Source organism: Candoia aspera, chromosome 1, assembly GCF_035149785.1.
Source record: "Candoia aspera isolate rCanAsp1 chromosome 1, rCanAsp1.hap2, whole genome shotgun sequence".
Classification (NCBI taxonomy): domain Eukaryota; kingdom Metazoa; phylum Chordata; class Lepidosauria; order Squamata; family Boidae; genus Candoia; species Candoia aspera.
The window spans coordinates 278,417,184-278,433,200 of NC_086153.1; the positions used below are offsets into that span (position 1 = coordinate 278,417,184).

A 16,017-nucleotide genomic window follows, 5' to 3' on the forward strand; every position below is an offset into this window, starting at 1 on the left:
AATGCATCCTTGTCTCATATCTCTTTTGGTTACCATCTTGTAAATTTGAATACAGTAGCTCTATTTTTTTTTGTATTTGTTTTGCTTTGTTGCCCTACTCTATGTCTGTTGGTGTAGTTTTCTGGAAAAAGGAAACAAGCTACTCTATAATGTGATATGGTAATGAACACAAAAATTACATAAGAAGCATAATCTCTATGCTTTTAATCTAAAGCAAAACCACTGTTCTCAATTAAGGTTTCTGCTTGTAATATGGAGCTAATACTGAAATACCAGGAGAAGTAGTTCAAGAATTACTGAACTGATGCATGTAAAATACAATATATTCAGAAAGATTTTTCTGACATTGCTTATTTTTATGACTTCTCTTAAATTTTTCTACAAAATGTTGTACAAGATTTTATCCTTTTGCAGAACCTTTTTATTTTGGATACCCTTAAGAATATACTTAAGTACAAAAAGCTGTTAGTTGACCTCACATTCATAATCAAATACATTAAGGTATTTTGTTTCTGAAACTTAATTACTATTGAAATTTGCTGGCTTTCAGTTCAACATTGTGAAATTGGAAAATAACTCAGTTAAAATAGGATTAAGAAGGTTACTGTTTTGTCCGTGATTTTATTAGCATGGTTTTATGTATAGCTGTTTTGTTTCTGTAGTCTCTGCTTAAATGGAAGCCACCTCTGGGAACTTGATGGTCTCTACTGACATAGGCTTTGCGTAGCAGCTGTACCACCCAAGAGATTGCAATGAGTGGAGGAGGGGAGCAGCCAGATATTCTTACTGTGGGAACATTGGTAAAAGAAAGATGGAAAGTGGTAAGTATAAAATAGCCTTTTTTTTCAGATGTTTGGTTAAAAAACACTCAACCAAATAAAAAGAAATCAAAATGTTTATATATATATAAATAATATAAGAGAGCAGACACAGCTATAAACTGCAAGATGGGAGAAAGCTGTGCATTAAATCCTTCTTAAATACGATCTTGGGGAGCATGAGTAATCAAGTTAGTTTGCTTGTCCAATATGGTGGCTGCAAAGAAATAATGAAGAAAAAAAATCATTTTACCAGTGCTTTCAGGAACAGATTCTTACAGGTAGTTAGCTACATTATCAGTCAGGGTTCTGCCCCTGCTCTTTTTCTAGGGTCTTGTATAGTTGAAAACTTCACTGTTCCTCCTTTTCTATCATCCTTAGATGATGTATTTATTCATTTATTTTATTTATCCAATTTGTCCCTGCCCAGCTCCTCCCATCAGGGGACTCTGGGCGGTTTGAAAATGATGCTTTGAAAATGCTCTTCTTAATGATAATTCTGCCACCTGTATTAGGCTAGTGTCCAAGCATCTTTTGCTAGTCCAAGTAAACCTCTTCTCCCCTCTGTGTTTGGGATTGGCAGTCTGAACACAATCTCCTTGATGTCTGCAGAGGCCTCATGTATTTTCTAGTTAGTGTACATACATGTTTTTTGTTTGGCACTCTCTCTCTCTCTCAAAGAGATTGAGAGAGAGAGAGAGAGAGAGAGAGAGAGAGATTCACAGGAGGAAGCTGAAAAGTCCAGCAGGGGATAAATGAGTGGAGAGAACTTAAGGGAAGAAGGAGGAGCATGTATTTGACTGAATGGATCTGCATAGGTCTGAGTGAGAAAGGGGTATTTAGAGGGAAAGATGCAATATGTATGTTTGAGAGAAAGAGATTGGTGCTTGTTGTCCTGTTTGGGTATGAGGCTTTTGTATGTGTGAATGGAAAATGGTTACAAATGTACCTACTCATCAAGATACTCTCTTTTAGAGTAAGTAGTGTTAAAAAACTCAGAAAAGGAGTAAAAAATAATAAACCAAATAATTGAAGGCATTAGGTAAGAAAAAGGAAAGGATATTTAGGTAAATCTAGTTTATACCAACACTTTTCAGTAATCCTCTCGATATCTTTCTACCTTTTCCTCTACCACTTCCACACAACATTTCATACATTGCTTTTTATACTTTAAATTTCTCTCCTCTATTTTTGGAGTTCTTTTTAATTTTATCTAACTATAACTGTTTTGGTCTTTCCCTTTCTTTCATATATTTGTTTTGCAATTTGATCTTCGTTCATTCTTTCTGTATGAGTAGATCACCTCAGTGTACTTTTTCATGCTCGTCGCTCACTTTTGTACTCAATATTTATTGAGCGCCCATTCATTCTTGATGCTGTTTCTCCTATTTTACTACACACACTTCTTAAATACCACATTCCCACTGCATTCAACTTTTATTATTTATTATAGTATTTATATACTGCTGATGTCACTTACTGACTTCCCAGGGATTTATAACATCTTCATATAAAACCATAAACAAATACTCAAAAGCATTAAACACATCCATACATTCTTCCTCAGTGTCCAAAATCCCAGCAACATTTATAGATTGAAAGCTTTGCAAAATGACTCTGTTTTCACTGCTCTCCTTAACTTGAGGACTCCATCTGGATCTCTGGGACTATGTATGAGAAACATTGTCTCCCAGACCTCCCACTCCTAGGACTTAGCATAGTAGAAGAACCTCAACATCTCAACTTGAAAAGAGTGCACCAGATAGATTGCTTCTAGATGAAGTAGGCAGTCTACAGGTATCTAGGTGCCAAGCCATAGAGCATTTCTTAGGTCAAAATCAGAACCTTAGATTGTACTCAGAAGCCTGTTGGCAACCAATGCAGTGGTTTGGCAACTAACACCTATGTTGTTATTGAAGAATGTGGCGATAACCTTGATAAAGGTATGCAGGAGTTATTAAGGGAAAAATAAAGACAACACAATCCTGGAAAAGAGGAAGGGATGGGAAAGAAACTCAGGACAACCCCAGATAACCAAGATTCTGTTTGGTATAAGGGGGGGTAGAGAGAAGCTCTTGCAGGCTTTCAAGAATTTGTTATGATACCTTACAACAATAAAGTAGCATTCCTTGCAAAGTCTGTTTTCCTGACCTGGCCTACCAGAAAGTACTGATAGTTATGCTGTTATGGCCCTTCTTAGCAGCCAGGAGGTGGGAGCTGCCTTTTGCACTAATTATATTGTTTCAAAAGCAACCCAATTTAGAGAGCTTTGCAGTAGTTATCGTAGCAGTCATAAGGGCATAGATAGCTGTCACCAGAATCTTCTCCAGGTAGGTTTGTAATTGGCACCAGCTTAAGTTAGGCAAAGGCTTCTAGCCATGGTTTCCATCTGCCTATCCAACAATAGCTATGACTTGGAAAACTCCCAAGTCTCATACCTGTTCCTTCAGAGGGAATGCGGAATTACACCTCAAACAGAAAAAGAGCCAGTTTCTGGATTAACAACACATTGATTGATTGATTGATTGATTGATTGATTGACTGACTGACTGACTGACTGACTGACTGATTGAACTCCTTTACCATAGTGTAGTACAAATCAGAAAGATGCAGTCATTCCAAAATTCCATCCAGTTAAATTAGTTCCCATCTTTACAGCCAAAGCAGTAAACAAATATTAACTACTAAGAAAAACTGAACACAACCACCATACTTATTTAATTCAGGGTCCTAAGACACAATCAAGCATGTGTATACTGCATCCATAATTAAATAAATCAGATATTAACCTAGGAGCTACCAAATTTAATGAGGGTAGGGTGGAATAACTAAGACATATACTAGTCAGATAAAAAGATCTTTAAACCCTTTTAAAGGCTATCCAGGTTTCACAGAGATGAAGAGAAGGAGGAAATTGATCCAGAGTCCCAGGACCAGGTACTTAAAAGCCCAAAAGCTAGAGACTTGGGTCCTGCTTAGAGGAACGTAAGGGATGAACAGAATTGGAGGATGAAATAAAGAGGCAGAGAGCTAAATGTAAGCAACAGTAATTTAAACTAGGCTTTGACATGAATAGAGTACCAGTGAAGAGTTCTGTGGCACATCCAGAACAAACCAAATGGCACTTTTCTGCACCACAATCGGGGAACAGAGAGGGGAATCAGAAATACCCACCAGGAGAATATTTTAATAATTCAGCTAAAGCATGTATCAATAAAATGCAGTATCTTTTGTCAGAATATTCTACACATATTCATCAAATGAAAATTACTTAGTGTAAGATTAATAAGTGGCACAAGTCAGCTGATCATCAGTCAAGACTCTGAGACTGTGAGTGAAGGAAACTGGGGCAGTATGGGACCCCTGGCGACAAATGGCGGAAGACACAATAGAGGTTGGGAAGGACAATCAGGCCAAAATACAATGATGTACATCTTACCTATATTCAGTTTGAGGCAATGGGAAGACATCCAAGGGGAAACAATTATAAGACGGTCTGTCATGGCTGACTATGCATTGTTATCAAGGGCCACAAAAGATTGATAGACTGAGTATAATCAGCATAGTAATGATAATAAAAAACTTGAACATGAATCAGAATACTCAAGAGAAAAGTATGAAGGATAAACAAAATAGGTTCTAGGACTGATCCCTAAGGGATACATGTATACTCTATCATACACATATATCTGTATCGGAGAAAGTCAGAAGTCACTTTCGTTTTTTGTTTTCTCTCTACTGACACTTTTATAGTTCTTTTTTCTTTAGTTCTGTTTTCTAACTGTTCTCTATTTTCTTTTGTTTGTATCTTAACTATATCTTGAAAAATAATAACGTTCTAAAAAAAAGGAGTATTTTAGAGATATGAATAGGATTTACAGAGATGTCAAATAAAGGAATTGAAATGAATGCAATAAATGTTAATGTCCAAGAAGATACAGCAACAAGAAAATCGCACATGCTATGCAGATGTAAACAGATTTAATGTTTCACCAGATAACTGGTAAAATGTTAAAATACAGATGTGGCTTGCTTATGGAGTGGGTGCGTGATTTCTTTAGAGTGTGTGTCAAGACAGCATTCATGCCTGACATTGGAAAATGCTTTTATTATTCACCTATGCAAAGGGAAAGTTAGCAAGAATGAATTAAAAAACTACAGGATATAGATAAGTTTACACATCCAGTCTCTTACAATTAATTAACCTATCTTAACATTATTTCTATTAGAGCAAACCATTTAATCTCTAAAACCCAAAATCAAAACGTCATTTTTTTCTATTACAAGCAAGTAGTCCAAAAGTGGTTGCCAAGTTAATATAAATGCAGAAACAGAATGATCTCTTATTAAACCTGTTAGTTTAGCCATTTGAGCCAAGTCCATTAGTTTAACAATCCAATCTTCAACCATAGGTATTTGTGGATCTTTCCATCATTGTGCATGTAACAGTCTTGCAGCTGTGATCATGTATAACAGCAACACTCCATGTTGTTTCTCTAATTCCTTTTCCATCAATCCCAAAAGAAAAAGTTCTGGTTTTCTTTGTATATTTACTTTAAGAATCTTTCGAATAGTAATACATATTTGATGCTAGAACTTTTTAGCCTTCTCACAAGTCCACCAAAGATGGTAAAAGATTCCTTCACCCTGTAAACATTTCCAACAGATGTTAATTACATCATTATACTTTTTTGACAACTTATCAGGAGTTAAATACCAATGATACATCATCTTATAGAAGTTTTCTTTCAAATTATAATTCAGCGTAAATTTCAAACCTTTCGTCCACATACTCTCCCATTGATCCAGTATGATGTAAAAGAAACAACATCCTAGGCAAAACATTCATCTTAATCACAGATATTCTTCCCAAGAGAGACAATTGCAATTCCCCCCATCTCATCAAATCTTTTTTCACATCATTCCAAATTTTAACAAAGTTATTTTGAAATAACATACTATTTTTAATTGACAAAATTATTACCAGAAAGATGACTTTTTTTTCAGTCTGAAATCCCATCTTACCCATCAATGAGTCTTGATTGGACAGTGTCATATTTTTAGTTAACATTTTAGTTTTTTGTTTATTTACTTAAAGACCTGCCACTGACCCAAATTCGTTCAATTTCTTCATCAGATGTTCTGCAGTTTCCAGGGGATCCTCTAATATCAAAACTAAATCATCAGCAAAAGCTCTTAATTTAAATTCTTCTTGTTTAATTTTTAGTCCCTTTATTCGTTCATCACTTCTAATGTCTCTGTTTAAAACTTCCAGTACTAAGATAAATAACAAAGGTGCTAGAGGACATCCTCTGTGAATGACGCCTTGATTAGTTGTATCAGGTGTGCTTGAGACAACATCTGTTTTGCATACTGTATGTGTGCTGTTGTGACGGATTCTATTCAGGGGGTTGAATAATTTTGAGACTGGAGAAGTCATTATAAGTTGCATCTTCAGTTGACTTTGGGGACACCACTTGAAGCATTCGTTGTGTTGAGCTATTTCAATTGCTTTTGTTTGATTTGTTCATTGCAAACAGCTGAAAGTCTGTCCATTTTGACAATCAACCTGATTTGCAATGGGGGTTGAATAATTTCGATTACATCTGTAGTTCAGTGGAATATGTTCTGAAATTTAGAAAAGACCAGGAGACAGGTTCACAATAAACCACTTACTGGACACTGGTTTAATAGAGCGTACAAGAATGTTTCTCCATTCTATTTATTTTACTGAAGAAAATAAGACATGGAGAGCCATCCTGAGTCTCAAGCTGCTTCAATTACATTACCATCAAATCTTCAGAATGGAGAGATTAAGCTGACAGCAGAAGCTATCATACCAGATGATTTCCTCCATGGATCTGTCAGGGGCTTGTTTATACTAGGCAATCAGGCTGTCCCATCAGAGATTCCTCAGTTTTATGTACAGAAAGAACCAGTTCCAGTTCAAAGCACACTCCTTTGGACTGGTCTCAGCAATCAGAGTATTTATCAAGGTGGTGGGGTCCTTATGGGTATCCATATTTATGCTTACCTGGACAAGCTAATTATCAGAGCGCTCCTATAGAGAGAATAATGAGCAGTCACAGTCTGATGCTTAGGTACCTCTAGGAGCATAGTTTTGAGGTGAACTCTGCCAAGAGCTTGCTCATTCTTTCAGAGCAGATCCAGGAGCAGATCACCAGCAGAAACTACTTGCCAACTATAGAAGGCAAATTTTCCTTTTTAAAAAAAAAGAACTTTATTGATTTTCAAATATAGTTAAAATATAAAATATAGAATATAGGTAAGACAGAGTACAGAACTAAAGAAAAAAGAAAAACTGTAAAAGTGCAGAATTAGATAGAAAGCAGAAAAAGAAAGTGACTTCCGAACTTCTCCAATACAGATATAAATGCATTTTATATAGATTACCATTAGTTAAACCTCAGTAACATTATTTCTATAAAATCAAACCATTTAATCATTAATACCCAAAATCAAAGCTTCATTTTTTTCAGACACAAGCAAATAATCTAAAAGTGGTTGCCAAGTAGAAACAAATCCAGACACAGTATTTTCTCTTATCAACACTGTTAGCTTAGCCATTTCGTCTAGTTTTATTAGTTTAATCATCCATTCCTCCACTGTAGATTTGTGAGTCTTTCCATCTTAGTGCATTTAAAAGTCTTGTTGCTGTAATCATATATAAAAGCAAAGTCCCATGTTGTTTCTCGAGCTGTTTCTCCATCAACCAAGAGAAACAGTTCTGGTTTCTTTTATACTTAAAGAACTTTAAGAATCTTTTGAATATTAACACATATTTGATCCCAGAAATTTTTAGCCTTCTCACAAGTCCACCAAAGTTGATAAAAAGTTCCTTCACCAAGAGAACATTTCCAACAAACATTCATTACCCCATTATACATGTTTGACAACTCATCAGGAGTTAAATACCAATGATACATCATTTTATAAACAATCTCTTTTTAAGTTATAATTCAACGTAAATTTCAAACCTTTATTCCACATGTTATCCCATTGCTCCAACATAATATTATATCCAAAATTCTTGGCCCATTTAATCATACATTCTTTAACTTGCTCATCTTCTAAATTCATTTGTAACAACATCTTATGCATCTTTGTAATGACATGTTCATCATTTGTACAGAGTTCCATTTCAAATTGAGTTGTTTCATTAACAAATTTAAAATTCTTTTTGTCCACTTTAAAATGTTCTGACAATTGCACATATGTAAACCAATGACATGTAAAACCTTCCAACTCTAACTGTTCCCTTATTTTAAGTTTAGATTCACCCTTTTTGAAAGTTTAACAATTCTTTGTAATTTAACCAGCTTGTTTTCCCCACATTTTCTCTTCTAACAAATGCTTCTTGAGGTGACAATCACAATGGTACATTAGGTGACAATCATGCTTTTTATTTATTCCAAACCCTCACTATGGCATTCCTGACAAAATAAAGTTTATTAACGTTATCATACCGCAAATAGGTGTGCCACCAAAATCTCAATTCGTGTTCTTCAAGTTCCAATAACTTCCTGTTCTTCAAAGTTATCCATTCCTTCATCCAAAGCAAACAGCAAGCATCAAAATACAATTTTAAATCAGGTAAATCCTGATCTTTTTTTAAAAATCTTTTTTAACATCATTCCAAATTTTAACATAATTATTCTGAAACAACATACTATTCCTGGTTGATAAAATTACCCCCAAATATTTAACCTTTTTTCCCATCTTAAAACCATTCTTACCCATTAACAGTTCTTGATCACACAGTCATATTTTTAGTCAACATCTTTGTTTTTTGTTTATTTACTTTAAGGCCTGCCAATGACCCAGATTCCTTCAATTTCTTCATCAAATGTTCCACGGTATCCAAAGGATCCTGTAATATCAAAACTAAACCATCAGCAAAAGCCCTCAATTTGAAAACCTCTTTTTTTATCTTTAAGCCCTTTATTTGTTCGTCTTGTCTAATATCTCTATTAAAAACTTCCAACACCAAAATAAAAAGCAAAGGTGACAAAGGACACCCTTGTCTTGTTCCTTTTTGTATGTGACATGGGTCAATTAAATCATCATTTACACACCTTTTGAGGTGTGTAGATTGCCTTAATTCCCTGAATATAATGCTCTCCAAAAACCATATTTTCCAAGGCTTTAAACATAAAACTCCAGTTCAAATTGTCAAAGGCTTTCTCTGCATCTAGTTGAATAAGAGCTGCTTGGTACTCATTATGATATTGTAGGTATTCTATAATACCCAAAACGGTTCTTACGTTGTCTTTTAGTTGTATTTTGGGAAAGAACCCACATTGGTCATGGTGAATAAATTCTTGTAAAATTTTCCTCATTCTTTCAGCTAATATTGAAGCAAATATTTTGTAATCATTGTTCAGCAGTGAAATTGCTCTATAATTCTTAATTAAAGAAGGGTCTTGTCCTTCCTTTGGTAAAAGTGCAATATTAGCTTCTTTCCTTGAGTCTGGCATTGCAGAACCCTGCAGAATGGAGTTCATCAGTCTTTTAAAAGGTTGAAGAATCTGATCCTCAAAACATCTGTAGTATAGTGCCGGCAAACCATCTGGACCTGGTGCTTTTTCCAATTTAGTTTTTTTTATAGCTTCAACTATTTCAAAAATAGTTATAGGATTATTCATTACTGCTTTCTGTGACTGTGAAAGTTTTGATAGATTTTGATTATTCAAATATTTATCTATCTTCTCCAGGGAGACTTCTTGTTTTTTATACAAATTGGAGAAGAAACGATAGAATGCTTTCTTAATCCTCTCATTATCCAATAGTTCAACATTTCCTTCTTGAATTTTTAATATCATTTTCTTCTCTCTTTCTTTCCTTAGTTTATACACTAACCATCTTCCTGGTTTATTTGCAAATTCAAAATGTCTCTGTTTAGCATATTTCAATTTTGTTTTTATTTCTTTCACAGTCAACATCAACAATTGCTGATGTAATAACTTAAGTTGATACAGAATGTTATCTGTTGTTTTTTTCTGTAACTCAGTTTCTTTCAACTTAATCTGATCCAAAATGGTTTGTGAGTGTTGTTGAGATTTCTTTTTAACATTACAGTTATGATAGATAAAATGACCCCTCATAACCGCTTTACTAGTGTCCCAAACAGTTTTAAATCTATTTCATTATCCAAATTGATATTTAAAAAGTCATTTAATTTCCTCTTACAGTCTTCCACAACCTTTTCTTTTTGTAAAATTAATTCATTCAATCTTCATCTGAATGTCTTGAATGTTTTCTTTATTGTCATACTTACAGGATTATGATCGGAAAAAGTCTTTGGCAATACGTCTATTTTAGAGACTTTATTCATCAAATCCCTTGAAATCCATATGATATCAGAAGGCGAACTTTTGATTGGTAGCTAATCCCATCCAATATGGTACTTTGGATTCCAATGAGAGGAATCACATGACAATATCAATCTAATAGGGTGGAGAACCCACTTCCAAAACAATTCAATTCAGGAACTGTAGTCTCATAAGGTGTTGACATTCCATATTAACCAAATGATGCTGAGGACAAATGGCTGGCTCTGACTAATGGCATGGATGGAGAAATGCCTGTTTCCCATATCAGTAGAGTACATAGGGATCACTGAACACTACAGCCAAATGGACGAATCCTCAGTACTCATGGGGGAATGAATCCTGTATCTGAAGAGTTTTAACAAGATTGCAGCAAGATGGGGATCTCCCTTGGCCAACCTGTTAGCAGCAGATGGTAACAGACAAATGATCTGCTTCTTCTGATTTCAAGATCTCAGAACAACGAGTGCTACAGCCAATACAGTTAATTTAAATCTTAATGGTTTCTGTTTTTAGTTGATCAGTTGGAATAATACATTTTATTTAACCTGTTAATCGACTAAAGTCTTTTTAGTTAAAATATTTGCATGTAGTTTTATATTAATTATTTATATATTAATTGTTTTATTTTAATACTGTTGTTTCTTCTAAAAAAAGCCCAGAGCTATTAGATATTCTTGTAGGTAATAGGCAGCATTTTAGAAAAAAATATTCTTCCTTGTTTCCATGGTATGAAAGCTGCTTCTAAAAATTTCAGCTTTTGCAATGGATGCCTGTGTTATTTATCAACCAGGGAAAATCAATATTTTGCATTTGATTAAATCTACATATGAAATTGTATTTCCAATTTAAATACTTATGTATGATTGGCTAACATTTATTTTAAATGGGTGATAATCCTACTTTGATACATTTTTCTACCACTGTTCTTACTACTTTGCATAATTCTAGTTTTGTAAGTGATGGGGAATTTGAAAATTCTGGATATTAGTATTCTGATTGTAACAGTAGTGTCATGGAGCTTTTTAGTTTTCAGAAATCATTGCTCATATACAGCCAACAATGTCCTTTTAGAATTCGTGATGGCATAATCTATTCTTTTGCCTAGTTTATTTCTCAGCTATAATGATAAGGTAAGTTTACATAATGTAAGAGTATGAGTATGATAGAGTTTAAATAACACTACTTTTAGTAATTAGACAATGTTCAAAGTTTAGATTAGTTAACTCAAAAGCTCTGTAATTTTTAAATAATGCACTATGTTTAATATTCTTATTCGTTACAGATGAAGAAGATTGGTGGTGGAGGATTTGGAGAAATTTATGATGCAATAGACATACTTACTCGAGAGAACGTTGCATTGAAGGTCGAGTCAGCACAGCAGCCAAAGCAAGTTCTGAAAATGGAAGTAGCTGTGTTGAAAAAACTGCAAGGTAAGGTGAACAAAGATCTTTATACTGTGATTGTTAAGCCTCTGACACACATTGCTAAGATATAGAGTTTGACCCACTGTTCTGAAAGTCTGAAATTCAGAACAGGGGACAATCTTGAGAAAACAGGAAAAGCTCTGTGTATGAACAGGGTATTCATTGATCGGCTTGGTGGCTAATGTAACAAATAAACAGTAATTCTGAATGCAGTTCTATGTATATCAGACACCTTATTGAGTAAGGCTTAATTACAGATCAGTGTGTTAAGGATTATAACTTTAATGCTGAGGTTAAAAATAGGAAAGTTAAATTTACATTGACCTTAATAATGGCTTTAATGCCTTGGTTTATATGCATGACTTGAACTATGACATATGGCGGCATTCATGTTCTTAACAATCTTTATATTGGGGATCATGAATGCAGCATGTGTTTGTTTTGAGCTTTTACAGATAACTATAGAAAAATATGTGTTCTTTAAAATCTTTGAAAAACAAGCTAATTCCAAATGTATTCTTGCTTATTCTTGTCCCCAGTCTTTCCTGCAGCTGTTTTTTTTTCCTGGTTATCCCCTTGTCCCTGCTTTGTAAACATATTCTGCAAGTGTGACATGCGGAAATCTGGATAAGCACACAACATCACTTCTCCCATTGCAAACCTTAACTTTTCAATTTTTGTAAGTTGTATCTTTTAGCAGCACTAATGTGAATAACTGCTCTTTGGAGAGGGTCAAACAGCCCCTGCAAATTATAATTTTTTACAAACTTGGACTGGAAGTTTTTCTGTGTAAGACTCATGGGCTGAATAAAATGCATGACCAAACCTTCCATTTCTATTAGCACCTCCACAGTTATCATAAATGAAATATTAATGTTGGAGAACTGGTAAAAGAACAGCTGGGATGGGACTGAGCTTAGCCAAAATTCAGTAGGTATTTTGTTTTTGGAAAGCTTGTGATTTCAAAACTGCCAATTCTGAAAGTCAGCAACATAACAAATTATCATTTGCGAGGAGTTTGTCAATACTCTCTGTGACGCTGCTGACACTTAGCATGCATGTAGAATATTTCAATTTTACTTGATTATAGGATAAATAGAAATTGTGTAGCTGAAACAAAAATAGAATACAATAACAAAATATTGAAGGCCTTTAAATTTGTAAATTTTAAAAGCATTGATGTAGCTATTGATGAAGAAATGATTTTGTAGTTATATGATCTAGATATATCAACCATATTAGAAGAGTTAGTTTCTGTATTTATATTAAAGGAAGTTTGCACGGGTAAGTTACCAACACATTTTTTTTTCATTTTAATGTATTTGATTTCAGTATATTCTGTTAAATATTTTTTTCTTTCTGTATCATAGTGTGCTTTCTTGTTCTCTCTATCACTACAAGTTTCAGTTCCTTTTCCTCTTAAATCTGGGACTTTTTGTGCCTATCTTCTGGACATATCTCTCTTCTGTTTTATTCTGTGGTCCTTTTGTTCAGTGAAAAATTAGATTAACTTCTTTCCCATGAGTATAAGATAAGTAGATGTAGGCTTAAACCAAGTATATATAACAAATAGACACTTGCCTAAGTTGAGGGAGATCAAACAATCACTAATCTCTTTCCAAGAGTTGCTTTGTGCGAGATGGGCGGTGATGAAATTTGAAATATAAAATAAATAAAAATTTTGGGACTCTAAATGGCCATTTTACTTCTTCTGTACTCTCTCATCATGTTCCCATTCATTAAGTCATATCACCTAACATAATGATTATTTCCCCCTTGATTGCATTCATTCATATGTTGCATGATTTCCCCCGCCCCAAATTTGTCCCTGGTTCTTGCATTGTCATCGTCATTGTCATCGTCATCAACATCATTATCATCAGACGATTTTTATTCTGACTTTTTTTTTCAATATTAACTCAAGATGGTGAACATACCTAATACTCTTGCCTCCTGTTTTCCTTACAACAAACTATTCTGTGAGGTGGGTTGGGCTGAGAGAGAGTGACTGTCTTCAGTTTGCCATTTCTTCCCCAGCACATGACAACAGTTCTGAGACAAAAGTGAGATCCAAGATATGACCACCTACTGTGTTCAGCCTGAGATAACCTCAGACAAGCTCACAGTTGCCATGGAAGACATGAATTCCTGAGTTTTACCCAACCCAGCCTCCAAAGCTGGCAAATTGTAGTCACCCAACACCAAAAGACAAGGATCCTCCGCAAGAAAACTGCTTAGAAACTTGGGGCAGCAGAGCAATTGGTACATAAGCAGGACTCCTAGTTTGTCTCTACAACCCAACATAACAAATAGGCACTCAGATTCCAGTATCTTCAGAGCAGTGTCCCTAGTCACAGATAAGGTGTTCCTCATGATAAGAACTACTCTCTTCTCCTTGATCATGGTGTTGAGGCTATCATGTAACACTTTTTAGTAAGATAGAAAAGATGTAGACTCGGTCACCAGCCTGAGTTGCACCTCTGCTACCTGCTGACAGTACCATATAATTTAATTTTGGCACAATTTGGGCAATAAGCCACAAGTGCTACCATAACCCAGTTTTCTCTAAGCATGCTCATACTGTTCTATGCAAGCTAAGATGTCTAATCTAGATACTACCTTGCAACCCAACATTCTGTTGCCCAGATCCCATCAACTAGGAGGTATATGTAGTGTATTAACCCATTTGGGATACTAACATTCAAGGCTATTTTTATGTAAAGTGACCTCAGTTATAATTTTATGAGATTGTTTGGGAATCAAGAGACTTAAAAATGCCTTCTCCCTCCTGATCCTGTTTGTCCACTTAGTTGATCAGTATAGGCTCCACTTTATGTCACATTTCAACCAAAAATTCAGTTAGTGGGAACATAGGGAACTCCTTACCCTTTGCTCTTCTATTTACTTTTAGTATACAGATAGTTTCAGCAGGTGGCAGCACCTGGCTGACCTTGTCAGAACTCAGAAGCTAAGATGGGTCAAATCTTGTTAATCTTGGGTGGAATACCTCCATGGAATACCATAGTTATAAGTTAGATTGGGAAGTAAAAGAAACATTCTGGAAGAAGATAAATGTCAAACCAAACAACATAGACCTGTCCATGACGTTACCAAGAGCCAGGTTTGACAGAGACCTTTACCTTTATATTGTAAATAACCTCTTTCACTGCGCTCATGGTCTGTTATCTATTTTTCTGTGTGAATGAGTGAGAAAGACAGACAGATTGGCTTTGCTGCTGGGTTTGAAAATTACCGCTTTACATAAAGGAATAAAAGGCTGTAAGTCTCAGTACAGATCCTGAGTACATCCCAGCATTTGCTTTCTTATTATGAAAAAAATTGTTTCATTTATTTTATCTTCCATAAATTGATCTGTTCTCTATTTGTGGTTGGGGTTTATTTTAGGAACTTTTTGTAAGAGAGAGTGCTGAAAGCTTTTAAGCCTTTATGTTGTGCCAGATTGCTTCTATCATATGACTGTTGACTTCAGGCTTGTTGGAGATTCCTTTCCAAATATTTGTAGCTGCATGGAGGAAGATAGTAGGGGTGAACTCATAACCCTCCAGCTTCTTTCCCTGCTGTCCATCTCTTATGATACAAATGTCTGTAAAAGAGGACTTGCAATGTGCTTAGCAACTGGGGAGTCTGACCAGCAGGGTATGGTCACAAAGATAAGTCTGGCAAGTGTTCTCTACTTCTCTATTCCTGCATTTAAGAAAATATCCCAATAAAACTACTCTTTGAAAGAAGTGAAAAAAAAAATTCAGAGACCATAATGATTCTTTCTCAGCAGGGCTTGGACTTGTATGTTGTAATAGCAAGTTTATTGATGCTGTCCACCAGTTTAATGGGCACGAAAGGATAGAATTTTGTGAGTTTTCTTCTTGGTTGGACTTGCCATCTTGTTCTTTAGCTGCTTCTTATTTGTTTTGTTGGTTTGCTTTTGAATTGTTATATTTTATCTTTTGATTACATCATGAGTTGCTCAGAGTCATTTGGAGTTGGGTGGTGCCTAAATCAAATAAATTAAAATTAAATTAAAATATTGGTGGTATATTGTCTACTTTATAACACATTTCACTCAAAATTTGCATATCTTTTTATCCATTCATGGCACTTGAATGGTTGATTCAAACCAGAGTGCAGATTAAGCAAGTGTCTTTCATGCATACTGTAAGGACTATCCTGTGTTCATATACTATACTTATATGAATCCTGTTTGTGTGAATGATATATAAAATGAAAAAAAATCTACTTAGCTTTCTAAATTTTGACTTCATTGAGAAGCTAGCTGCATTCAGAGCCAAGTTCAAAGCTGCCAAATACTCTGTTTCTATGCTTAGCTTTATGTTCCTTGCCAACATAAGAAAATAGAACTGTAGAACTGCTATTCTTTTTGCCACTTGAAATTAAAATAATAAA

General features: G+C 34.8%; 1 protein-coding gene across 1 annotated transcript in view; it reads left to right on the top strand.

Moving 5' to 3' along the window:
- The window catches only part of TTBK2 (tau tubulin kinase 2), an 89,984-nt gene that overhangs the window by 13,952 nt on the left and 60,015 nt on the right, over positions 1-16,017 (top strand). Inside the window, exons 2-3 of the mRNA XM_063289878.1 lie at positions 663-821; positions 11,454-11,601. Of these exons, the coding sequence (XP_063145948.1) occupies positions 753-821; positions 11,454-11,601 (217 nt within the window). The 5' untranslated portion in view covers positions 663-752. The remainder of the gene's footprint in view (positions 1-662; positions 822-11,453; positions 11,602-16,017) is intronic.